Source organism: Littorina saxatilis, linkage group LG14 (genome assembly GCF_037325665.1).
Source record: "Littorina saxatilis isolate snail1 linkage group LG14, US_GU_Lsax_2.0, whole genome shotgun sequence".
NCBI classification, from domain to species: domain Eukaryota; kingdom Metazoa; phylum Mollusca; class Gastropoda; order Littorinimorpha; family Littorinidae; genus Littorina; species Littorina saxatilis.
This window is the reverse complement of record NC_090258.1, coordinates 43,043,261-43,070,760: the sequence shown is the minus strand read 5'-3', so window position 1 is coordinate 43,070,760 and position 27,500 is coordinate 43,043,261. Positions and strand designations below refer to the sequence as shown.

The 27,500-nt window shown below is 41.5% G+C and overlaps 1 protein-coding gene across 2 annotated transcripts; it reads left to right on the top strand.

The window, feature by feature from the left end:
* LOC138947825 (sorting nexin-4-like) lies at positions 1-27,348 on the top strand. 2 transcript variants are annotated; one of them, XM_070319378.1, is made up of 14 exons: positions 1-104; positions 1,654-1,760; positions 2,817-2,955; positions 4,698-4,775; positions 5,160-5,231; positions 7,453-7,500; positions 9,264-9,392; positions 10,506-10,633; positions 11,362-11,451; positions 13,606-13,696; positions 17,743-17,778; positions 22,777-22,934; positions 23,297-23,411; positions 24,456-27,348. In XM_070319378.1, exons 1-14 carry the CDS (start codon positions 9-11, stop codon positions 24,501-24,503), a joined length of 1,335 nt encoding a protein of 444 aa, XP_070175479.1. In that variant the 5' UTR covers positions 1-8; the 3' UTR covers positions 24,504-27,348. The 2 variants fall into 2 exon arrangements, with proteins under 2 accessions (XP_070175479.1, XP_070175480.1); XM_070319379.1 differs by lacking the exon at positions 17,743-17,778.
* The last annotated feature ends 152 nt before the right edge of the window (positions 27,349-27,500 follow it).

The window sequence follows — 27,500 nt, the reverse complement described above, 5'->3', positions numbered from 1 at the left end:
AGCTCAAAATGGCGGACGAAGGAGAATCGATTCCAACAAGCGAAGAGAAACGAACAGAAAAACGAGAAGAAAAGAAGACTGAAAAGATCGAGAGACCGCGTCCGGTTCGTAACATATCCGTTCATATTCCTACATGTTTGCAAACATTTTTGTTCTGGGCCGATCTTTTTTTTGAGTGCGCTTACATGGCACTGGGAGCACTGTGCAATGAAGATTGCAGAGGATGAAACTGCCCACCCCCTGTCACGATTAAATACAAAGGTCTGAAGAGACCTAACCATTTACAGGAATGAAGCAAGACTCAGCATATAACAGCAAGATTGATTTTTGACAACATATCTGGAACATTAAGTGTATTCACTGAGTTGGATTGCATAAGAAACTCACAAAGAAAAATATATTTCGACTTTAATTTAGTGCACTGTAAAACTAACACAAGAAAAAATACATTCAGTAACACTAAAAGGGTAGCATCGTTCAGGAATCCACTTCCAGATACGTTCAAATTAGCACTAAGGCCTAGCAGTTTAAAAAGCTTGTGGACAAGTCCACAAAATTATTAGAAAGATTCGTTCATTTTGACACATGAATGATGAAGAAATAAAACTCCATTGTATGCAACCACAGAATGGGACAACTTATTGGCCACGAGGCCTAGGCATTAACGCCAGTCCCAAAACTACTACTACTACTGATAAGGCATACGTTTCTTGTGTAATTTTCTGAAGTGTTGGTCCAGACTTTGTTGAAATTAAGAATAAGATTACATTTGTATAGAGTGGGATTAGTTTCCAGGGCTGTACTTGTTGGTTGTGAGTTATGGTCAGGGCCGGACCAAGTTCGTTTGAGGGGGGTTCCAAATGAAGGCAGGGGTCCAGGGGCCGCTGAGGCCCCGGTGGGGTGCAGGGGCAACGCTCCGCTGGGGGGTCCGGGGGGCAAAGCCTCCCAGAAGCCGAGAAAATTTTGCATTTGTGAGGTCATTTTTTGGTCTTTCCTTGCAACTGGGAATCAAAATTACACATTTTCAACAGTAACAAAGTACTTCAGATAGTTCATTTACCATAGAGGTTCAGTGGAATAATCCCAAAGACATATATGCCTAGTAAATAAGTCTGACAGGACTCTTTACTTTGAATACTTAAAATTCAAGCAAACAAGCAATGATTTCAACATCTAGAATACAAAGGAGAAGTGCCGGTATGAGAGATGTATGATCAACAATGACACTAAACTTCATAGGGGCGAGCACTCAATGATCTCTCAGTGTGCAGTACAGTCCCTTTCCGAAACATCGGTTCCCCGATAGCGCAGATGATATCTTGTTGCAATCGGTTCTCTGATACTATTAATACTAGTGATAGTGTAGCGTGTGACTTGACTTGTGGCCTATGATGATGGACTTATAACGGGGAGGGCAGGCCGTTGTTGACTTGATGTTGTTCATAATTTGAAATAGTTTTAGAAGACCAAATAAACTAAGGGCGTTGGGGGAAGAGCTTAAAAAGTCCACATATTATTTTATTTTCTCTGAGAGGTACATCGGATGGCCAGGGAGGGGGGGGGGGGGGGGGTTCCGGAACCCCCCCCCTCCCCCCCCCCCCCAGATCCGGCCCTGATGGGGAACATTTACTGAACATTTACATTTATTTTCAGACTCATCTGCTACAATGGATGGAGATGACAGTTTCAGAGCCAGAGAAGCGAACAGTGGCGTCCATGAAGATGCAAGATACTTTCATTGTTTACCTGGTGGAAACAAGGTGAGAACACCATCAAAATCCTACAGGCAGTTTTCTGTTTGTGACTTCACGTCCAAAGGACTATGCCAACCTATAGTCAAGATTAAATGCTATAAGACTAAAAGCTGTGTGAAAAGAAATTGAACAGATGATCCAGATTGGGAAAAATCAACATAACAGAAAGCTAGGATCTGAACTTGAATACAGTGGAACCCCCCTTTTAAGACCTCTAACAATCTGAAAAAATCAGGTCTTAAAAAGGAGGGAGTCTTAAAATGGGGGTAATTTTACAGAGGTTATGAACAGAAAATCTAAGAAAGCAGGGTCTTAAAAAAGAGGGAGTCTTAAAAGGGGGGTTCCACTGTACTTTGGTATCAGCTCACAAACATAGTTTTAAGGCAAAAGCTATACGCACTCCGAGTGTATACAGGATCGATGAATCTGCATACACTCCAAAAATGAAAAGCTCTGTTACAAATCTGCAGCCAATGAAATGCCCCCTATCATGTCGTTAGGAAGTCTGACGTATGGACTTCCGCTATCTCTCTTTCGGAGTGTTGAGGGTTGGCAAATAATGTACATTCACATAGTATACAACCGTTTCTAGGTCGATACACACTCCAAGTGTGTTCTAAACTCCGACAATAAACTGCTGTGAAGCATCAGTTTCGTTTGTTTTTGTCTGTGTTTGTTCCCAGCGTACTTTGATACGGTGAATCGAAAGTGAAGCGTACCTTCGCAAAATGGCGTCGAATGACGCTCCAAGTGTTGATGCGGTTCAGTGTCTGGTCTTTTAAGTACACCACGAAAACGTAATCTACGTTACAGCAAAGGCCGTGCAGCATCAGATTGTTATCGTTTCTTTGTACTCTTATAATCAACTGATCTGCGTTCCTATCGCAAAATAGTGTCGAATGGCAAATCCGGAAGTTGATGCCGGAGTGTATACAAGATTCTGACCCCTGTATACACTCCGAGTGCGTATAGCCAGTGCGTAGTTTTAAACACACACACACACACACACACACACACACACGCTCTCTCTCTCTCATTTTACGGTGATGTTATGTTTCCCAGGGTAACGGATCCCAGCATGCGAGGTTACGGGGAAGGTGCGACATCTGTTTGGAGACGATACAGCGAGTTTGAATTGCTCCGTAACTACCTGGATGCTACTTTCCCTGCAGTGGTTGTTCCCCCTTTACCGGAGAAAAAGGTTAGTACATGTTGTCAGCCCTTTTGTGGGTTGAAAAAAAATCTGATACATTGTGATACTGATAGTGATAGTGATAGAGATAGAGATAGAGATAGGCGCTTGCAGCTTGTTGACGTGTTTCTTGGTTCTGTTTTTGCAAGTGAAGAGAGAGAAGAGAGAGAGAACTAAACGTTATTTTACAAGGATGAAGATTCAAAACTGGGCCTTTTCTGACAATCTGTTCTTGAAAGAGAGTCTGTTTCTTTAAAGGCACAGTAAGCCTCCCGTAAACCATCACAGAGCTCCCCGAGCGTCTAAATACAGTACAAACATACTTCCATTTGAACGCTCACCGAACGGGAACATCCTGGCTGCTTTCTGTCGAGCGTGAGACATTTTCCAAGAATTTATTTTCGTGGACTTGCTCCTCTACAACAATGGCGCCTCGTTTTTGCGCTAGACCTAACTTTTAAAATCTAAATAATAAATTGACAGCTTGTTACACAAACATTCTTTAATCATAAAAGAATTCGTTTTTCATCAAGACAAGATCAGAACAATTCGAAGTTGTGAAAGTTTAAAAAAAGAAAAGCCCGGAAGCAGGGTCACGCAAGGGTCGTAGCAGACGACGGCCCGGTTTATCCCGAGTCAGTGCAAATCGCCGTTCCTCTCAACAGTCAAAAGCCATCGCTAGAGTTCTTGTGAACCACAGCCGTTGTTTCGTGCATAAAAAACGTGCTATTGTAGATGTGCTCACGTCGAGTCGCATTCAAATGACTAACTATGACGACTGCATTGTGAAAAGGGGGAAAACTGGATCACACGGGTTCACGATGGCTCAGGGGTAAGATAAACCACGCAAAAATAAATTCTTTGAAAATTGTTCGCTCTTTACGGAGGGCACCTAGGATGTTCTCAATTGGTGAGTGTTTAAATGAAAGGGTGTTTGTACTGTGTGTAAAAGCCTGACCGTATCTGTGATGGTTTACGGGAGGCTTACTCTGCCTTTAAAGGAAACACACTGAATGTGCAGAATTTTGAAGAGTGTTTTTATTATGGTTTGTGTGTTTTAGTTATGTTTTCTTATGATAGACAGTGAAAAGTATTTGCAGCATATTAAAGTAGGGGAGCTAGATTCTTCTTCTTCTTCTTCTTCTTCTTCTTCTTCTTCTTCTTCTTCTTCTTCTTCTTCTTCTTCTTCTTCTTCTTCTTCTTCTTCTTCTTCTTCTTCTTCTTCAGCGTTCCAGAATTCTTTTGGTTACGTGTGAGCTTGTTTGCCCATTTGGGTTCCCCACACTATACTCTGAGAGCATAGTCAGCTCACTCCGCTTTCGTTGAGTAGGCATGCTGGGTATTTTCGTGTTTCCATAACCCACCGAACTCCGACATGGATTACAGGATCTTTTCCGTGCGCACTTGGTCTTGTGCTTGCATGTACACACGAAGGGGGTTAAGTCACTAGCAGGTCTGCATATAATTTGACTTGGGAGATTGGAAAAATCTTCACTCTTAACCCATCAGGCGGCAGCGACCGGGTTTCGAACTCACGACCTCCCGATTAGGAGGCCGACGTCTTACCACCACGCCACTGCGCCCGTCGGAGCTAGATTCAATGCACCATATCGTGTAAATGTATAAGTGTGTATAAGTGCATACTTACCTGCTTTTGCAATTTGAAACAAATTTCTTATAGCAGGCATTGAATACATGTATACTCTCTTTTTACATTTAGTCAAGTTTTGTTTTAATCTTATTGCATTCAGGCCAGCTACACGTGGCAGAACGCCTCCACAGACAAGTTTGATCCTGACTTTGTGGAGAGACGCAGAGCGGCACTGGAGGTAAGTCACACTGCTGTAACAGTCTGTGTCAGGGTGTACCTCAGCGCTGTGGTATTTGCTTGCTGCTTAATTATATTCTTAATTATATTTTTAGCTGAAAACCAGCCAGTCAATCTAGTCTTTTACTTTTTGTTTTTTGTGTTGTTGTGGAGATTTGAAGGTTCATTCTTTGTCACATTATATGACCTCTGCAGAGTCCAGAATTAACCCTCTGGAAACCGTTTTAGATTCACTCAGTAGCATGGTGAAGATCTCACAGAGTTAAATTGGGTTATTGCCATTATCTCTGTATATTGAGGACCCATCCAGACACATTGGCTTGTGTTATATATTTTTTTCGTAAATGATTGCTCATCGACATCGCTTCTTTGTCTTGTTTTTCAGATATTTTTGTTGCGTGTGGCAGCTCATCCCAAGCTGTGTCAAGACAAGATATTTGCTGGCTTTTTGAAGGAGGTAAGCCGTTTGTTTGCCTGAAGGTCCTCAGCTTAAGCCTATTATTAACTGGGCAAAGTCGACTTCGCAAAGTCTACATCATGAAGCTTGCTGCACAAAGCTTTTACATTGAAGTTTTGGTAGAAAGACTTTGCATAATCTACATCACGGAGCTTGCTGCACAAAGCTTTTACATTGAAGTTTTGGTAGAAAGACTTTGCATAATCTACATCACGGAGCTTGCTGCACAAAGCTTTTACATTGAAGTTTTGGTAGAAAGACTTTGCATAATCTACATCACGGAGCTTGCTGCACAAAGCTTTTACATTGAAGTTTTGGTAGAAAGACTTTGCATAATCTACATCACGGAGCTTGCTGCACAAAGCTTTTACATTGAAGTTTTGGTAGAAAGACTTTGCATAATCTACATCACGGAGCTTGCTGCACAAAGCTTTTACATTGAAGTTTTGGTAGAAAGACTTTGCATAATCTACATCACGGAGCTTGCTGCACAAAGCTTTTACATTGAAGTTGTGGTAGAAAGACTTTGCATAATCTACATCACGGAGCTTGCTGCACAAAGCTTTTACATTGAAGTTGTGGTAGAAAGACTTTGCATAATCTACATCACGGAGCTTGCTGCACAAAGCTTTTACATTGAAGTTTTGGTGGAAAGACTTTGCATAATCTACATCATGAAGCTTGCTGCACAAAGCTTTTACATTGAAGTTTTGGTAGAAAGACTTTGCATAATCTACATCACGGAGCTTGCTGCACAAAGCTTTTACATTGAAGTTTTGGTAGAAAGACTTTGCATAATCTACATCACGAAGCTTGCTGCACAAAGCTTTTACATTGAAGTTTTGGTGGAAAGACTTTGCATAATCTACATCACGAAGCTTGCTGCACAAAGCTTTTACATTGAAGTTTTGGTAGAAAGACTTTGCATAATCTACATCACGGAGCTTGCTGCACAAAGCTTTTACATTGAAGTTTTGGTAGAAAGACTTTGCATAATCTACATCACGGAGCTTGCTGCACAAAGCTTTTACATTGAAGTTGTGGTAGAAAGACTTTGCATAATCTACATCACGGAGCTTGCTGCACAAAGCTTTTACATTGAAGTTTTGGTAGAAAGACTTTGCATAATCTACATCACGGAGCTTGCTGCACAAAGCTTTTACATTGAAGTTTTGGTAGAAAGACTTTGCATAATCTACATCACGAAGCTTGCTGCACAAAGCTTTTACATTGAAGTTGTGGTAGAAAGACTTTGCATAATCTACATCACGGAGCTTGCTGCACAAAGCTTTTACATTGAAGTTTTGGTGGAAAGACTTTGCATAATCTACATCACGGAGCTTGCTGCACAAAGCTTTTACAGTGAAGTTTTGGTAGAAAGACTTTGCATAATCTTGAAGATGTCAACTTCAGGCTCAATTTAGGAATATCGTGGAACCCCCCTTTGAACTTGAAGACCTAAACAAATCTGAGATAATCAGGTCTTAAAAAGTAGTAAATCGAAAAATGGGGGTATATTCCCAGAGGTTATCAACAACAATCTGAGAAAACAGGGTCTTAAAATGGGGGTTCGGGCGGGGATGTAGCTCAGTCGGTAGCGCGCTGGATTTGTATCCAGTTGGCCGCTGTCAGCGTGAGTTCGTCCCCACGTTCGGCGAGAGATTTATTTCTCAGAGTCAACTTTGTGTGCAGACTCTCCTCGGTGTCCGAACACCCCCTGTGTGTACACGCAAGCACAAGACCAAGTGCGCACGAAAAAGATCCTGTAATCCATGTCAGAGTTCGGTGGGTTATAGAAACACGAAAATACCCTGCATGCTTCCTCCGAAAACGGCGTATGGCTGCCTAAATGGCGGGGTAAAAAACACGAGTGTACGTGGGAGTTTCAGCCCACGAACGCAGAAGAAGAAAATGGAGAGTCTTAAAATGGGGGGTCTTAAAAGGTTCCACTGTCCAGAAGTGCCATGCACGTCCTTTTTTGCCTGATATTTTGTTTACAGCTGGGATGCTCTGCATGTGAATAGCATTACAGATAATCTGACCTGTGCTTCCGTCAGTAACGGAAAGAAGTCAGAAAATGTCTGATCTTTGAGTCTAGTTTGTGGGAACCACAGGTAGAAAGGGATATATCGACAGAAGCTGGCATTTGGTTATGTTGGCCAAGGTGTTTTTCTCTTTGAGTGTTTAGTTTTGTTCTGATTATGCTTTATTTTGTGTGCAGGAAAATGGGTGGAAGGAATCGGTGTATGCTACAGACTTCCAGAGCAAGGTATAGTATCACTGTTATGAGGCCGTCACGTTTGGCGATTCAGTCGGAGGAAATGTTCCTACAAGCCGATCTAGAGCCGATCGCCGATCAACTCGTAAGAGTCGTAGGCAATCCTTTGTCACACGACAATCGATTGACGAATGATAACTCCATGCGAGCGGGGCGCAAGTGACGCATCACAGTGAACACGCCAAATGACGCATCACAGTGAACACGACAAGTGACGCATCACAGTGAACACGCCAAATGACTCATCACAGTGAACACGACAAGTGACGCATCACAGTGAACACAACAAGTGACGCATCACAGTGAACACAACAAGTGACGCATCACAGTGAACACAACAAGTGACGCATCACAGTGAACACAACAAGTGACGCATCACAGTGAACACGCCAAATGCACTGCGCGAAAGCAGACGCTATTTTGGAGACGCGGGTTCCGCTAATGTTCGCACATCGCTCTGTCCTTTTAAAAAAAAATACCTTTCAGCATTATGCCTTCGCGAGAAAGTAAGTTCGCAGACAGTTGCATTTGATGGTTCCTGACCGCTCTGCATGCCTAAAACGTCTCCTTTGTATCTGAGTAAAAAAACTGTTCTTCAGAAAAGTTTTGAATCGACAAAGAGACGCTGTCAGCAAATTTTTCAGGTCACGGCGTGAATGCCGCAACGGCGCGTTTTGATTGGCTTTGTCCTAAGACAGTCTCGCGGGGAATAGAACAAGTCCTATCTCCCAAAGCTACGAGGGAATCTCTTGCGACAGACTCACAGCTCTGTTGTAGCTCTTTTCTACGAGTCAGTCGGCCGTCTGACTGTGCAAATCGTAAGAAAATCGCAGTGTGTGACGGCCCCATTAGTCCTGTGTGTTGTGATTTGAAAGCCAGGCGTGCTCATTTGTTGTTCACGGTCACATGATTAACACATTATTAAAATATGGTCAAATATATCATTCGCGACAGTGAGACTCATTTTGCTGTGATGAACATGTGACGACAATCACACTCTGCCAGTAGAGCTAATCTATATATATATATACGACTAGTGTCTGTCTGTCTGTCTGTTCGCGATGCACGGCCAAAGTTCTCGGTGGATCTTTTTCAAATTTGGACACCGTATTCAGCTACACCCCGGACACAACCTCATCGATGAGATATTTCAACACGTGCTCTCAGCGCGCAGCGCTGTGCACGCTGAACCGATTTTGTGTTTTTTTGTCGGGATCCACTACCAGTAACGCTTCCTTATCTTCTCCAGTGTTTTCAGCCGCGATTATCTCCCTTCCTCCGTGTGGCGTCAATCCATATTCCCGTTACTACGTTACTATTTTTAGAAGGTCACTGCACGTTACTATTTTTAGAAGGTCTCCAGTGTTTTGCGCGTTTATCTCCTTTCCTTCGTGCGCCGGCAAAGCCGGTGTACACCCGGCAAAGCTGGGTCCCAGGCGCAGCCTGGTATTCGGCTCTACTTCTTCCCGGCGAAGCCGATACCTGGCAAAGCCGGTACCCGGCGAAGCGGGTAATCATCTAGTTCCTAGATACATGTGTAACTACTGCATGTTCATGATTTTCATATCAACATCCCTTTTCACAATAAAGTGCATCATGCTGATATTTTGTGTGTATGTATTTTAATTAATATCGTTGATTCGTTCTACACTTCCCTGTGTCTTTGTATGCTTGGCTGGATTGGATGTAGGGAATAATTCCCAACATTTAGAGATAAAATATTCTGTTTCTATTTTGATCAATTTATTTTGCAGGCTGAATCACGTCTGAAGGCACTGAATGCAGCGTTCCGGTTGAAGAAACCAGACCGTCGCTTTGAAGAACTGAAGAACTACAGCAATGAACTGCAGAACAATATCGCTAATATTCTGAAGATCAGAACTGTAAGTTTGTGTGTGTTGTAGAAAGAGTGTCAGTTTATGGACTTGCTAGTATTGCTTTCCAAATGAGATTCCGCCATAGTCTGTTAGTTTGCCATAACTTTAATATTGATAGGTTTATGAAATATGATGGTTTGTGTACATACATGTTCTAGTTGGATATGCAAAGCATTGTGATTATAACAAATGTAAATATTCTAGTAATAGTTTAATTGTAGGTGTAAACTTTGTGTGAAGCCATCTATAACAAGATTTTTTTTTAGTCTTATTTAGTTGAATGCAACCTGTGATTTATTATAGTGGAACCGCCGTTCTTCTTCTTCCGTTTTGCAACCAGGGTCATGAATGACCATTAGTGTTGCATGGTGGGGCGAAGAGAGGTCAGTTAGAAATAATAAAATAAAATAAAAATAAAGTAAAAATAAGAATAAGAGGGAAGGGAAGGGATGTTACTGTGGGTATGATGCCCCCCCCCCCCCCCCCCCCCCCCCCCCCCCCCCCCCCCCCCCCCCCCCCCCCCCCCCCTCCCAGCGGTAGGAGCATCAGCATACCGTTTAAAGGCCTAACAATTATTTGTGAGAAAATCGTGTCTTGAAAAGGAGGGTGACTGAAAATGAGGGTAAATTTACAGTGATTATGGACAGAAATCTAGGAAAACAGGGTCTGTTTGTTTGTTCGTTCATGGGCTGAAACTCCCACGGCTTTTATGTGTATGACCGTTTTTACCCCGCCATTTAGGCAGCCATACGCCGCTTTCGGAGGAAGCATGCTGGGTATTTTCGTGTTTCTATAACCCACCGAACTCTGACATGGATTACAGGATCTTTTTCGTGCGCACTTGGTCTTGTGCTTGCGTGTACACACGGGGGTGTTCGGACACCGAGGAGAGTCTGCACACAAAGTTGACTCTGAGAAATAAAACTCACGCCGAACGTGGGGACGAACTCACGCTGACAGCGGCCAACTGGATACAAATCCAGCGCGCTACCGACTGAGCTACATCCCCGCCCTAGGTAAATTAACAGTGATTGGACAGAAATCTAAGAAAACAGGATTTGAAAAGAAGGGGACGTTTACTGTATTGAAAACCTTGTCACTCTGTCTTGTGTCCAACAGCATCTGTGTGACAAGCTGTATGGGATACACAAGGTGCACGCCAACTATGCCAGAGTGTTCCACGAGTGGAGTCTCATAGAGAAGGACATCTCACAGCCATTGCAGAGTGCCGGTCACTATATGGACGTGTGAGTCAACTAGAGAGAGAGAGAGAGAGAGATCAAATCAAATCAAATCAAATCAAATTTTATTTTACGAGGGTTGTGGCATAAGCAATATAAACGAGCTTCTTTTCAACCAGCCCTCGCCCAGAGAGGGACTATTCTAATTTTGAATACATATATATATATATATATATATATATATACATACGTAAAACAATTACAAAAGAGGGAGAGGGAGAGGGAGAGGGAGAGAGAGAGAGAGAGAGAGAGAGAGAGAGAGAGAGAGAGAGAGAGAGAGAGAGAGAGAGAGAGAGAGAGAGAGAGAGAGAGAGAGAGAGAGAGAGAGATTTCACAGCTGCTACAGAGTGCGGTAACTATATGGATGTGTAAGTCAAGTTTGTGAGTGTGTTTGTGTGTGTGTGTGTGTTTGGGGGGGGGGGGGGGTTAGCGGGGGATTGAGTCTGAGAGAGGATATCTCCCTCACAGCCACTGCAGAGTGCCGGTCACCATATGGATGTGTGAGTGAAGTGTGTTTGTGAGTTAGTGTGTTTGCGTGATTGTGGGTTAGAGTTTTAAGAAGTGTATTACTGTACACACAGCTTTGGATGGGTATAGGGTTGGATTTGTTGTTTTTAATTTTTTGAGCGCCACATTTATTACACAGACAGTTTTATTTTGGGAATAGTTATTTTTATTTTTGTTTCAAAAAATGTGATCACAGTAATGAAGTAAAACTGTGTGTGTTTTCCAAGATATGCCTCGTCGGTGGACGCAGCGTTAGAAGAGGAGGAGCAGTACGCTGATCAACTGAAGGAGTATTATGCGTTTGGTGACTCTCTCAGGTAACACTCCATGTGATATCAGGTGATAGGAATGAATTAGTGACTCTCTCAGGTAACAGTTCATGGGATATCAGGGCTTGAAAAAATGTGTAAATCTATTACCAAATATGTTACAGAAGCCATCAAATGTAGCAAAGCAAGTGTTGTAGGCTATAAGGTTATCAGCTGTTTGTGTGTGTGTGTGTGTGTGTTTGTGTGTGTGTATATGTGTGTGTACAATTGTTGTGTGTGTGTGTGTGTGTGTTTGTGCATGCATATGTGTGTGCGCATGTTTCTTGTGTGTCCATGTGTAACCGAGTGCCGAAACACTACGATCACCTCGGGAAGCGAAGTGCAATCAAACAGGATTGAAAATGTTAGGGCTAATTTCTTAGCCCTATAAAAACTGTTATGCAAACCCGAAGGTTTCCATGAACATACAGACAATCGGAAACCACCAGACCCTATCACAAACAGAACTCTACAATCCACTGGTGTTGACTTTTAAAGGCCAACAACTCGGGTGCAGAGTCTGCTGTGAAAGGAGCGGTAGCCTCCCCTGTCACACATGTGTGTTTGTATGTGTATGCAAGAGTGAGTGCACGTGTGTATCTGTGTGGATGTATGTGTGTGTGTACGCGTCTGTATGGGTGTGGTTGGGTTGTGGGTGTATGGGTGTGGTTGGGTTGTGGGTGTATGGGTGTGGTTGGGTTGTGGGTGTATGGGTGTGGTTGGGTTGTGGGTGTATGGGTGTGGTTGGGTTGTGGGTGTATGGGTGTGGTTGGGTTGTGGGTGTATGGGTGTGGTTGGGTTGTGGGTGTATGGGTGTGGTTGGGTTGTGGGTGTATGGGTGTGGTTGGGTTGTGGGTGTATGGGTGTGGTTGGGTTGTGGGTGTATGGGTGTGGTTGGGTTGTGGGTGTATGGGTGTGGTTGGGTTGTGGGTGTATGGGTGTGGTTGGGTTGTGGGGGTATGGGTGTGGTTGGGTTGTGGGTGTATGGGTGTCATTGGGTTGTGGGTGTGGTTGGGTTGTGGGTGTATGGGTGTGGTTGGGGATATAGCTCAGTTGGTAGCGCGCTGGATTTGTATTCAGTTGTCCGCTGTCAGCGTGAGTTCGATCCCAGGTTCGGCGGAAATTTATTTCAAAGTCAACTTTGTGTGCAGACTCTCTTCGGTGTCCGAACCCTCCCCCCGTGTACACTACATTGGGTGTGCACGTTAAAGATCCCACGATTGACAAAAGGGTCTTTCCTGGCAAAATTGCTTAGGCACAGTTAATAATTGTCTACCTATACCCGTGTGACTTGGAATAATAGGCCGTGAAAGGTAAATATGCGCCGAAATGGCTGCAATCTACTGGCCGTATAAAATTTCATCTCACATGGCATCACTGCAGAGCGCCTAGAACTGTACCCACGGAATATGTGCGATATAAGCGTCATTGATTGATTGGTTGGGTTGTGGGTGTATGGGTGTGGTTGGGTTGTGGGTGTATGGGTGTGGTTGGGTTGTGGGTGTATGGGTGTGGTTGGGTTGTGGGTGTATGGGTGTGGTTGGGTTGTGGGTGTGTGGTTGGGTTGTGGGTGTATGGGTGTGGTTGGGTTGTGGGTGTATGGGTGTGGTTGGGTTGTGGGTGTATGGGTGTGGTTGGGTTGTGGGTGTATGTGTGGGTGTATGAGTTTCCTTTATCGTGCCATCAAAGCTATTTCATCTAGTGTGAAAGAGCGTTGCCCTAAATACTAAAAAGTCAACATTTTGGGAATACCCTTTGTATCTAATATACAGAAAAGTCAACATTGTAGGAATACCATTTGTATCTTATATACAGAAAAGTCAAAATTTTAGGAATACCATAAATTGTATCTAATATATATATACAGAAAAGTCAACATTTTGGGAATACCCTTTGTATCTAACATACAGAAAAGTCAACATTTTGGGAATACCCTTTGTATCTAACATACAGAAAAGTCAACATTTTGGGAATACCTTTTGTATCTAACATACAGAAAAGTCAACATTTTGGGAATACCTTTTGTATCTAACATACAGAAAAGTCAACATTTTGGGAATACCATTTGGATCTAATAAACAGAAAAGTCAACATTTTGGGAATACCCTTTGTATTTAACATACAGAAAAGTCAACATTTTTGGAATACCATTTGTATGTACAGGTCGGTCTGTCGTCGCTATGAGTGTGCTCAGTATGACCTTGAGAGGGGAGAGGACACTTTGTCCACCAAGGCCGTTCAGAGGGATTTGCTGGTATGTTTCACAAAACTAGTCTTTACTTTTCTTCCTAACTTTTCCCCTTTTTCATTTGTATCTGTTTTTGTTTTTCATTTGATACCAGTTTTAGTTTGTGTGTGTGTGAAGTTAAATTCTGATCGTGGTCCCCCGTTGCCACGGGAATGACTGAAAAGGGAAAAACATTTTGTATCATTTTTCTTTTCAACATATTATTGCCAAACTGAAATGTGGTAATGATGATGGTAGCTGTAAAGATACTGTCCGCTATCTGGATATCATTTACAGACCTGGGAACCCATACTATTTTGCCCTATTGTCTAGAATACGAGCAGTACGGTCAGTGGAAAAAATCCCGTCGCGATATAACCTTCGTGGTTGAAAACGACGTTAAACACCAAATAAAGAAAGTGGAAAAAATACTTTTCTTCACAAGCACATCCCGAAGCTGGTCCATTATTCTGACATGATTACAGTTTTTACACCCCCGGTATAGGGGTGTGTATAGGATTCGCTCCATGTGTTTGTTTGTTTGTTTGTGTTCGCATATAGATCTCAAGAATGAACGGACCGATCGTCACCAAACTTGGTGAATAGGTTCTATACATTCCTGAGACGGTCCTTACAAAAATTGGGACCAGTCAAACACACGGTTAGGGAGTTATTGGTGGATTAAGATTCTACAAGGACTTATAGAGGGAGATATTAATGGTCAAAGGGAAATAACCTTCTCAGTTGGTGGCAGTGAGAATGGTTATTTCCCTTTGACCAACGGGGGTGTTTTTCCTACCTCGGAGGAATTTCTTGTTGTGATTAAACATTGAAAAAAGCATTAGTTTTAAACGTATTGGTAAACTTGATAAACGGTGCGACGGACGCGTGTGAAGCATGTTTGAATCATAGATATTCAAATGTTGTGTGAAGTACGCTCATTTTTCTGAAAATTCACCAAGTTTGTTTGAGAATACTCCAAGTGCAAAACAGGGGTTCCCAGGTCTGATCTTGTATTTTATGCCACCACAGACTTGATTACCCGTTTACCTGAGTAATGCCACCACAGACTTGATTACCCGTTTATCTGAGTAAGACCATCCTTCCTCTTGGAAGCACATTAACTCATCGTCTCCCAGGTACGGACCCACTCATACGGCTCTATCTGGCCAGGTACGGATCAATCCGTACACACATAGTTACTACATTGCATCTGCTCTCATTCGACACATATCCGCATTCTACTAAGACTGTTAGCTTCAGTCGCTTCCTGTAACGTTGATCTAACGCCTGCATTCCAATGTGTTGATACACAGTTTCTACACAGTTACTACAATTCTGAGTGACCTGCTGCAGCACAGCTGGTCTCCGCTAAAAAAGACTTGGTCAACATAGGTGGGGTACAATATGTGACCCTCCACCACGGAATGAGTCGCATGTCACCTTTGCATGATTTTCATATTTTTACATTTTCCTAAAGAGTTTTTTATGCTCTATCCAGTGGTGAAACCCGTTTTAGAAAAGCGCAGGAACTGTTTGAGTTATAAGCCTGTGACTAAGGTGACCCTCACACTGTTACCAGACACTCCCCGGACTTATATTAAGCCTAGCGCAGAACCGCACGAGGTGACATGCGACTCATTTCGTGGTGGAGGGTCACATATGTTAAAACAATATCGCCTGGCTGCCTTCTTTGCATAATTATCTTCATAACTAATGCAAATGTTAATCCAGAAGCTTAATTCATCACACAAAAATAACAATATTAAAAAAATTCAAAGAAAAAATCCCTCTGTGCAGAGGAAGCACCCAGTCAGTTGATTTTTGGTATGTGTCCGAGAAGATGAAGCTCTAACTCCATGTAAAAACAACAGCCTGGAAAGACCGGTTTCCCATGAAGGTTTATACAGGAAGAAAAGAACATTGATTAGTAACATTTATTTTTCAAGTTAGAGCTTAAGCCTGTCCTTATTTGAGATCAAAGTCGACAACGCGAAGACTTGGCGAAGTCATTTTACCAAAAACCTCAGTGCTAAAACTTCTTGGGACCAGTTTTGTGAAGTATACTTGGCGTAGTCTTTTTACCAAAAACCTCAGTGCTAAAGCTTCTTGGGACCAGTTTTGCGAAGTATATTTGGCGTAGTCTTTTTACCAAAAACCTCAGTGCTAAAGCTTCTTGGGACCAGTTTTGCGAAGTATATTTGGCGTAGTCTTTTTACCAAAAACCTCAGTGCTAAAGCTTCTTGGGACCAGTTTTGCGAAGTATATTTGGCGTAGTCTTTTTACCAAAAACCTCAGTGCTAAAGCTTCTTGGGACCAGTTTTGCGAAGTATACTTCGCGTAGTCCACTTGGCCCAGTTAAGGGCAGGCTTTAGGGAGAGCAAGTGAAGAACAAACATGATTGAAAGCGATTGGCTTATCTTGGCTTTTATTTTTGTGTCTTTCTGTTAATACAGTGGAGCCCTCCTTTTAAGAATTCCACAAATGTTTGGAAAAGCCGGTCTGTTTGTTTGTTTGTTCGTTCATGGGGTGAAACTCCTACGGCTTTTACGTGTATGACCATTTTTACCCCGCCATTTAGGCAGCCATACGCCGCTTTCAGAGGAAGCATGCTGGGTATTTTCGTGTTTCTATAACCCACCGAACTCTGACATGGATTACAGGATCTTTTTCGTGAGCACTTGGTCTTGTGCTTGCGTGTACACACGGGGGTGTTCGGACACCGAGGAGAGTCTGCACACAAAGTTGACTCTGAGAAATAAATCTCTCGCCGAACGTGGGGACGAACTCACGCTGACAGCGGCCAACTGGATACAAATCCAGCGCGCTACCGACTGAGCTACATCCCCGCCCGAAAAGCCGGTCTGAAAACTGAGGGAGTCTTAAATTGTTGGGTCTTAAAAGCCGGGTTCCACTGTTCATGACTTGGTTTTGTGCCAGTGTCTCGTAATGTTATTATATGTTATTTGTATTTTTGACCAAAATATGACATTTTACACAGATCGAGACAGTCAGTGTTCCTCCCAGACCACGCTAGTGGTCCAGGCGAACAATTACTGTCGAGATCTGTGTAAAATGTCATATTTTGGTCAAAAATACAAATAACATTTATGTATCGAACGATTCTGGTTAGAATCCCTTTTAGTTTTTATGATTGAACGCACACAAACATGCACTATTTTGTAGTCTCGGCTGGCCGCCTAAATATGAAGTTTTGTCAGCCTCTGACGTCACAATTGGCTCAAAGACGGGAAATCAAGTGTTCGATTGATACATAGTTATTTGGCTTTCACTTCAGTTGTTTGAGAAGTTCCTTCTTTCTTTGTTTCATGTTTGTGTGAATTTAACTTTGTAATCTTCTCTCTGTGCCTGGGTAACTTTTTGAAAGACTTTTTTGCTCTGTTTATTGCACGATAAGCTTCTGCGCTGTTCTGTTTAAAACTTTGCCTTTGTATGGCTGCATATGGGATGGCGTTGCTAAATAATATGTACTTGCTTCCAAGTGACTGTATCAATGTGTTTTTCCCCAACAGGCACAGGCCTTGCTAATTCTTCTATTTCCATTATATTAATAAATCACTTTCTTGTGAATCAAACATCACGAGTACATTTCACCATGAGTTGTTTCAACATTGTGTCTCTTCCTTGTCCAACTCACATTTTTTTAAATCTAAAAGTGAATTGCTTTTATTTAGTTTAAAAGCAACCATAGTGAATGCATGCATCAATTATTTCTCCTTCCTTTACTATGGGTGATAGGAGAATATTTTAGTTATATATTTTGAAGTGGTACCTGGGAATCCTCCCGCTCCCTCCCCCCCCTCCCCCTGACCCCCTTCCCCCAACGGAAGATTTTCCCGGTTGTGTGAAACCCCGCTTTCTCCAATTTTCTGTTGAAAAATATCAGAAAATGTGCCTCCAAGTAAGACCCCCCCCCCCCCCCCCCCCCCCCCCCCCTTTTAAGATCTGATTTTCTCACATATCTGGAGGTGTTAAAGGGGGAGGGGAGACAACTGTACTGTGTCCATGTTTCTGCCTATTAACTTTGTCCCTTCTTCCAACTGCACGCTAAGAGGGCAATAATAAACGGGACAGAGCTTCCCGCGTCGGTAAGTTGGTCACGTGTTGTGTAGGTCTGTGGTCTGTACGCACCAGCATGCTTTTAAAGGCGTAGGCCTTCCTGTGAAAAAAGTTCTGCTAACTTTCTCCGATCTAGCCAGGGCTTTTACAGGGTGGGCCATAAAAACTGTCCACATTTAATTTGTTAATATTTTCCCTGTAAAGTGATATTTTCTTTTCTGTTTCAGATAGAATTTGAGACAAGCATCTTAGAATTCTTTTAAAGCCTGAATGGATCGCATTCCAGTACAGGAAAGGACCAAAATCGTTGAACTTTACTTTGCTACCAATTCTGTGGTTCTCGCCCAGCGCGCTTTTCGGAGAGAGTTCCCTGGCACACACTGTCCATGTGCGAGAACTGTGAAGCGCCTCGTGGATAAATTCAGGAACACTGGTAGTCTCGCAGATAACAATAAAGGACATAGTGGTCGAATTTATCCACGAGGCGCTTCACAGTTCTCGCACATGGACAGTGTGTGCCAGGGAACTCTCTCCGAAAAGCGCGCTGGGCGAGAACCACAGAATTGGTAGCAAAGTAAAGTTCAACGATTTTGGTCCTTTCCTGTACTGGAATGCGATCCATTCAGGCTTTAAAAGAATTCTAAGATGCTTGTCTCAAATTCTATCTGAAACAGAAAAGAAAATATAACTTTACAGGGAAAATATTAACAAATTAAATGTGGACACTTTTTATGGCCCACCCTGTACATGGATAAAGTAACAACATCCCTCCTCTTACCATCATGCCAAAATGCAACATTCTGAAGCCTCATGTGTATACAGCAGTACCTGTGATGTGTGCACCCTCCCATGAGAGGACACCTTCTCTTGTCCCTTTTTATGTTATCTCTACCAAAGTATACCTGTCATGAAAGGCCACCTGCAATGTAAGGACACTTGTTGGCTGGTCCCAAGGGTGTCCTTTCATGGCAGGTACCACTGTAGTTGTAATTTGTTCATGAATGGATTTCTTAAAAAGCCACCTATTTAAAAAAAAAAAAAAAAAATTAAGTGAGAGAGTTATTGATAAAAATAAAAAGTACTTTGCACAGAAAGCATTCAGAGTGTTGGTTTTGGGTATGTGACCAAGTGGAGGACGGGTCTCATCCCATACTACAGCCTGGTCTCATCCCATACTACAGCCTGGTCTCATCCCATACTACAGCCTGGTCTCATCCCATACTAAAGCCTGGTCTCATCCCATACTACAGCCTGGTCTCATCCCATACTACAGCCTGGTCTCATCCCATACTACAGCCTGGTCTCATCCCATACTACAGCCTGGTCTCATCCCATACTACAGCCTGGTCTCATCCCATACTACAGCCTGGTCTCATCCCATACTACAGCCTGGTCTCATCCCATACTAAAGCCTGGCCACATCGGAGATACGCAGTCAGCAAAATGTTTTACATAGGAAGGACTGTGTCTTTAAGTTGTAAAGTGTCAATCTTTGCTTTTTGATTTTACTACAAAGTATGGATTTCTTATTTTGTCTAGTTTTCATTTTTTGGTTTGCGTATGTTTGTTTTTAACTAATACCTAACAAGACTTAGCATTCAAGAATTTGGTAAGCTGTTGAATTTGAGAAGAAATTTAATTATCAGTGATGATTGTTTTGTGATTTGTGTGCATCAGCGTGTGTGTGTGTGTGTGTGTATGTGTGTGTGTGTGTGTGTGTATGTGTGTGTGTGTGTGTATGTGTGTGTGTATGTGTGCGTGCATGATTTTTGAGTTGAAAGATTTCAAAATTTGGTTTAGTAGGTAAACTGTTGAATTTGAGAAGAAATTTAATTATCAGTGATGATTGTTTTGTGATTTGTGTGCATCAGCGTGTGTGTGTGTATGTGTGTGTGTGTATCTATGTGTGTGTGTGTATGTGTGTGTGTGTGTGTGTGTGTATGTGTGTGTGTGTGTGTGTATGTGTGTGTGTGCGTGCATGATTTTTGAGTTAAAAGATTTCAAAATTTGGTTTAGTAGACAGTTGAGTTTTAGAAAAAAAGTTAATGTGAGTGTTTGTGATCCACCGTTTCAGTAGACATGTACACTATGCTTGTGCAACTTCTTCACGTGCATGTAATATGTGTAAGTCTCAAATTTTCTGTGCCGAAGTATCTGTTCTTAGCTCTCAATTGAAGATAAGAGTTCAACTTTACATCTTGCTGGTCCGCTTTGAAGATGAATAGATGTGGGTACCAGTGAATGTTTTGTCTTGTCAGAAGAAACTTACCATTCTTATTTTTTGAATGAAGAAGAAAGTACGATTTAGAAATTGGTGTCAGTGATTGTATGGTTCATGTATTGGCGGTTTAGGCCAAAAAAAAAAGAGGTCTGTTTACGGTAACATAGGCCAAAAAAATAGGGTCGGTAGGTCGGGATGTTTTGTTTTTTTTTTCCTCCAAAAAACCATATATTTACGTTATTTTGCAAAAAACCCAGATTTATTTTTTTTTTCCCCCAAATGCCAAAAAAAAGGTCTAGGGTCGCGCGAAAAAAATAGGGTCGGTCGGGTTACCGTAAACAGACTATTTTTTTTTTTGGCCTTATAAGCGTTGCATGGACAAGACATGGTTTTATGTCCATGCTGTTCCTTCAAGCGAATGTTGTGACCAGTGTGCATGCTTTGCTTTGACAGAATTTGATGTTTGTTTAAGACTGGACCTAGCGTGTATAGCTGCAGATAACTACCGATTTACTGGGTATGAAATGAAACAGTTGAAACTTAATTAAAATAATAACAATGATAACAAGAAGAGCAAACGCTCGATCGAGTCACTTTCGCAGTTCTGAATATTATATGAGGCATCAGATGGACAGGAAGAAATTGCTATTCACAACACAATGAGTCACGTTCACATAAAATTTGAGCCCGGTCACTTTTATAGTTTCCGAGAAAAGCCCAACGTTAAGTTGTGTGTTGCCGAACAGAAAAGGCTAGTTATCTCCCTTGTTTTTCTGATAACGTTCGTAAAAGGCTACAGATGTAAATACTTTGATGTAAAGAATAATCCTACAAAGTTTCAATCACATCCGATGAACTTTGTCAAAGATATAAAATGTCTAATTTTTCCTTTGACGCTGACCTGTGACCTTGAAAAAGGTCAAAGGTCAACGAAACCATCGTTAAAGTGTAGAGGTCATTGGAGGTCACGACTAAACAAAATATGAGCCCGATCGCTTTGATAGTTTCCGAGAAAAGTTTGTCAAAGATATAAAATGTCTAATTTTTCCTTTGACGCTGACCTGTGACCTTGAAAAAGGTCAAAGGTCAACGAAACCATCGTTAAAGTGTAGAGGTCATTGGAGGTCACGACTAAACAAAATATGAGCCCGATCGCTTTGATAGTTTCCGAGAAAAGTTTGTCAACGATATAAAATGTCTAATTTTTCCTTTGACGCTGACCTGTGACCTTGAAAAAGGTCAAAGGTCAACGAAACCATCGTTAAAGTGTAGAGGTCATTGGAGGTCACGACTAAACAAAATATGAGCCCGATCGCTTTGATAGTTTCCGAGAAAAGTTTGTCAAAGATATAAAATGTCTAATTTTTCCTTTGACGCTGACCTGTGACCTTGAAAAAGGTCAAAGGTCAACGAAACCATCGTTAAAGTGTAGAGGTCATTGGAGGTCACGACTAAACAAAATATGAGCCCGATCGCTTTGATAGTTTCCGAGAAAAGTCCAACGTTAAGGTGGTGTCTACGGACGGCCGGCCGGACAGACTAACACTGACCGATTACATAGAGTCACTTTTTCTCAAGTGACTCAATAAAAAATACCTTTTCTAGATTGCATATACAGACCTGTGCACACTCAAAACGCTCATCAGTAGTAAACAAACCAAATTTCAGTAGTTTTTAACATGTTTCAGTAGTAAGCTGCAACGACAGTTCAAGACATAATTCTGCTCACAAAGCACACAAACTGAAACACTGTTGTGCCGTTTTCTTCTTCTTTGGTGACAGAGCTGGCGTCTCCTCTTCACTATCTGAATCTCGCACTCTTTTTTTCTTATACATTTTAACTTCAATCACAAGTTGCCACGCAGACGCTGGACGAACTAAGTCTAAGAACAAAGACTCAATGCTGAGAACACGCGTGTTTCCGGTAAATCGGAAAACGTCTTTTCAGCGCAACGGCCAACTAAATGGTCAAAACATCTCAAAACAGAAAAAAAGTACAATTGTTTTGAGTAAAACATCGGAATTTTAATTAAAAATCCGTAGCACCGTATTCTGCATATAAAAATCGGAGAAATTACGGAGAAACCGTAGATGTGCACAGGTCTGCATATATCCAGGGTTACGATACCTTGCTCAGTGCGCTGTACAATCATTTCAAACACAATTTGCAACAATATTTACAGTGTTATGACTGATATCCCATCAGTGTTAAGGCCATTTTACACATCTCTCTCTCTCACACGAACACACACACATACATGGCAAACATCTTTTCTATTAGAGTGTAAGTGCCAAAAGCATACAAGATCTCAAGATCATGATTTACCCCGTCCCTCCTCCTCTGCAATGAAGAATCAGCGAGCTTGGTATTAAACAAAAATTTGATAAAAAAAAAAAGAGCTTTAGTAGCCAATGTTGGGAAATTCTAAGGCTTCATCGTGAACTTGCCTGAGTGTTTATACTTTGCTCTGTGTCTTGTGCCTGTTGCATGTTCATTTGAAATCATTATGAAAAGGACTGTACCTATAATTCAGGTACAGTACCAACTTTGGTATGTCCAAAGAATCAAATTAATTCAATACTCTAAAAAGGGAAACAAACGCTGTATTTTGCCCTTTGGTTTGCAGCAAGATGATTGCCTCCCCTGGAGACCATTTTGTCAGTTTTGGTCTCATTGTTATATTCCTTGAATGTTTAGATTTTTTACTTATTTTTTTTTCAACTGCATTCTTCTGACAGTAAAAGGGTTAATGCTTTATCCTTATTTGAGTTTTGCTTCATACCAGAAGGCTGCTTTGTGTTTCAGGCGCAAGGCAAGTCAGGGAATGCTTTCTCTCTGAGCGGGATGAAGACCAAGCTGTTTGGCGGAGACACGCCGGAACAGAGGGACGTCAAGCTTAAACAACTGGAGGAGCAAATCGCTCAGACCGAGATAGAACTCCGACAGACCACTGACGAAACACAGTAAGTCTGGTTGATAGAGCAAATCGCTCAGACCGAGATAGAGCTCAGACAGACCACCGACGAAACACAGTAAGTCTGCGTTCATCATTTAACATCCCGCGGATCCCCTTGTAAGACGTCCAAGAATGTGAGAAAGTAAGGTCTTCTAAAGGTGGGTGTCTTTGAAAGGGGCTTCCAAACAAATACAGCAAGTCTGCATCTTTTCTGATATTCAGTTTGTCGTGTCTTGGGGACATTTTAATTGCATTCCCCCATATTAATATTTAATTTTTTTTAATATATTTTTTTTTGGGGGGGGGGGGGGTCTTTTTTTAACGCAGATGCATGAACATCTTACACTCATTATTATTTTTGTTTTGCAGAGTTTTTGTGGAAGCGGCGCTACGCGACATTGATCGATTCAAGCGTCAAAAGGTGAAGGACTTGAGGGAGATTTTCACCAACTATGCCGTCATGCAGATCAAACAGTGTAAAAAGGTCGGTTGACATCCATTACATGAAAATTTTTGGGTATGGAATTTGTAAACTGTTGGTGTGTATTCAATTTGTGATCTACATTTTCCCCAGTCTTTATTTGCATTGCTGTGATGATTATATTAGTATTAAAAAGTTCTAGTCTAATTGAATTAAGAGACTGCTGACATTTCTTGATACTAAATAAATACTTGTTAGTTAGAATCAGTAATATTGGTGATGGTTTGAAGTAGGCTGCTTTGGAGATAATAAAAAAATCTCCACCCTTAACCCACCAGACGTGGCCAAGATTCGAAGACTCAGCCTTCCTCATGGTTGGCCAATGTCATTCTGATAATCATCGGTCCACGGCTATCGCCAGTTTCTCTCTGACAGCATGCTAAATTATTGCGCGAATCTATCAAAACAAGAATACAGAGTTATCTCCCATATGTTTTTCACCAGCACTGATCTAAATATGAGATCAGTGTTCGCGAGACGAAAATGATTGCAGATTGGCCGACTTTGACAGTGATCTCCGTTCTGTTCTTCACAGTTATGATAAAGACATCGTTCTAAGTTCAAAACAAGTCGAAATTTTGAGACTGCTGTCGGAAGGAGACCGTGATATATGGTTGCATCACTCTCAACTGGTTACAGAAAAAATCGTCTGCACCGGCGCCAAAGTTGATTATCACGTGACACTTTAGAGTTGTTTGCACAGTATATACATCCGCGAAAGATAGCTCGCTTGAAACTGTCTTACATATCAATTCCTTTGTAATTTAAAAATTACACAACACCATGAAAAATCATTATCGACGATCGCGAATTTGCTTATATCCATAACACATTACAAAAAGATCTAAATATGTAAAACAACGATTTCCTCTCCAGACAAGGAAAACCAAGGCATCCCGTCAGGGATAGAATGAGACCCGAAGGGAAGTAACTCATTTTTGACCTGAGTTCAGGATGGGCCAATGTCTGATTTACTAGGCTATTCCTCCCGAACACCTTAGAACTGCTTATTCAAAATAGCACAGTCATTTGTTTCTTGTGTTTCAGGGTATTGCGATATGGACCAGTGCAAAAGACTGTTTCAGCAAAATGTAGAACCGTGGCAGTCTTCACTTCACAAACTGCACGATTTGCTCATGCTGTGTTTTTAATATTTTGATGAACTGAAGGGAGATAACTGATTTCTGGTGGCTGCATCAGACTGTGATTGCTCTGTGAGTGTTACAGACAGCATTGCAGTGGAACCCCCAGTGTAGGACCTCAAACAAAGCTGAGAAAATCAAGTCTTAACAAGTTGCGTGAAGTGATTGAATGTAGTCGCGGCTAAACATACCGAAGACCTAGACGGATCACGCTCGTCACTGCGAAGCACGTGTTCGTAGTACATTTTCTTTCATTCTGATAACATTTTTTTAGAGTAAACATGACATATCTATATATTTTTGAATTCAGGAGACGACAAGGAATACAATGCAATCAATTTTAAATCTCTTTGCGAAAAATCGATTTTAATGACAACTTTAATGAGCAAACTCATTAATTGATATTTAAGCCTCCAAGCTGAAATGCAATACCAAAGTCCGGGCTTCGTCAAAGATTACTTGACCAAAATTTCAACAAATTTGGTTGAAAAATAAGAGCGTGACCGTGCTGCCTCAAATTTCATAAAAAGCCGGATATGACGTCATCAAAGGCATTTATCAAAAAAAAGAAAAAAAGTCTGGGGCTATTATACTCAGGAACTCTCATGTGAAGTTTCATGAAGATCGTTCCAGTAGTTTTCTCGGAATCACGTCAAAACTTGACTAAATGTAAAAAGGAGGGAGTCTTTGCTAAAAATAAAGGTAAACTAATGGAGGCTCTGAATAGACCTAAAAAAACATCTGAGAAAATCAAGACATACAGAAAGAAGGGGGTCTTTGCTAAAATAAAGCTAAACTTACAGAGGCTCTGAACAGACCTAAAAAAGCATCTGAGGGGGGGGGATCTTCTTGAAAGGGTGGTTCCACCGTATTGACAGGATGAGACCTACGGTACCTGTCAGTGCATGGCTTGTGCTCGTTGGTTACATCGGGTCAGTTTTGACTTGACGAATTTCTTCCCCTGAGTCCACCTTAACTGAGTTAACGGCATAGACTGACACCACAGTGGTACCTGTGATGAAAGGACACCCTTAGGAACAGCTGAAACTGTCCCTACATTGCAGGTGGCCTTTCATGACAGATACATTTTGGTCAGTATATTCGACAGCAGATGGTGTTCTTCATTCGAAGGTGTCCTCTCTTCAGAGGGGCCTTACAACACAGGTACCACTGTCTTTGATGATTAACAAATTATCATCAGCTGGATGAACATGGTAGTGTGTGTGTCCAGTTTTACTGAGACCGTCTGATATTTTCAAGTGTTATGGATGGTTGTGGTAAGTTTTGCTATATATTGCATTGGCGGTTGATTGGATATTCACTGGCGGTTGATTGGATACATTTGTTCAGGTCACCAAGACACTGAGCCCAGGTTATGATCACTGTGAAAATATTTGTTTTTTGGAAGCGTTGTGCTAAAACTTTGGTGTTCAATGTGATAAATGTTACATAAATTTGTATCTGTTGTAGAATCTGTTCATTTTTGTCTCCATTGAATGCTACGTTTTGATTGGATTTGATAAGACAAGTTGGGGAAACTATGAACGTAAATCAGGAAAAAGGGATGATTATTCCTTTGAAAGAAAACAAACTTGTGAAATCGAGGGAACAAATAAGTAGAGTTAATTGTTCAGTGTCTTAGTAAATCTTAGTAAGTCTTTCTGGAAGTATAAATATCTCAACTTTTTCTTCATTCCCAGGTTAGCAAGTGGACTTGATCGTTCATTCACAACTCTTGCTGCATTGCGGCTAATCTGTTGTGATTTTGTGTAATGTATTTTTATTGTAAACAACACTCACTGGTTTATTGGGATCCGTGCAATGTGTGATTGCATAATGATTGAACAAGTCAGATGTACAGCTTGACATTATAAAGTATGGTATGTGTGAATAGAAATGGTGTGCTTTTTTCTGTGGTTTGCAAGCACTGGGGCAAGAAAAAAAAAATTCACTGACTTTGTGATTTACATTGAATTTGACACCATTTCCTAAAGTCGGTGACAAATCACAACTGTTCAGTTCACCAGCTGTATGTCGATCTACGAAGCTGGCAATTTTGAAACAGAATGCCATTTTACATTCCTTTCTTGTCCGGTTGATGTGTAGAAGTGTTCACATAAACATTTTAATGTATAAATATAGAAATCTCCTTAAAAAACAAACCACAGAATTATTTCTGAATATAAACCTGTGTTTTCTACTTAATTTACTGATGTTGTGGTTTTGGCAAGGAGAAATGATCTAATGTATGTCCATAGCACATTAGAAGTTCAGAGGAAACGGTTGCTGCTTTCACAAAATTGTACCTAGTTGTAAAATGCAGAAATGCTTTTGATCATTCTTGTGTGAATAATTTGAATCTCTTGTAGAATGTTTGCTCATTTGTGCAATAGTCTGTGAATGTGTACATGACATGTAATTATAAAATGATGACGAGCTTACCATAGTAAGTGAAGTCTAATTGTAGTTTTATCCACCACAATGTACAGAGGAACGGGATCACCTGACAAAAACCACACTGTACAGAGGAACGGGATCACCTGACAAAAACCACACTGTACAGAGGAACGGGATCACCTGACAAAAACCACACTGTACAGAGGAACGGGATCACCTGACAAAAAACACACTGTCCATGAACATTCTCCGTGATCGCTCTCACGTGGCCCAATTCCCCTCGGAATTGTGGGAGATAAAATTGACTTTTGTGGCCGTCTAAATCATGGCCAGCAAGTGTTCTTCGTGGTTTCATTTGTATTTATTGTTATTGTTATAAAATAACACATGGATCATATTTATACTTGTCTTTTCTTGTTTTGATAAAAATCATGTTCTGAGGAAATAAAGCACTGCTATAGATGAAATGGCTAGTTTAGAAGGTTACAAGGAAGACAAAAAACTGTCTAAATTCATCATCTATAAATTGTCTTCTTCCAGACTTTTCTTATGT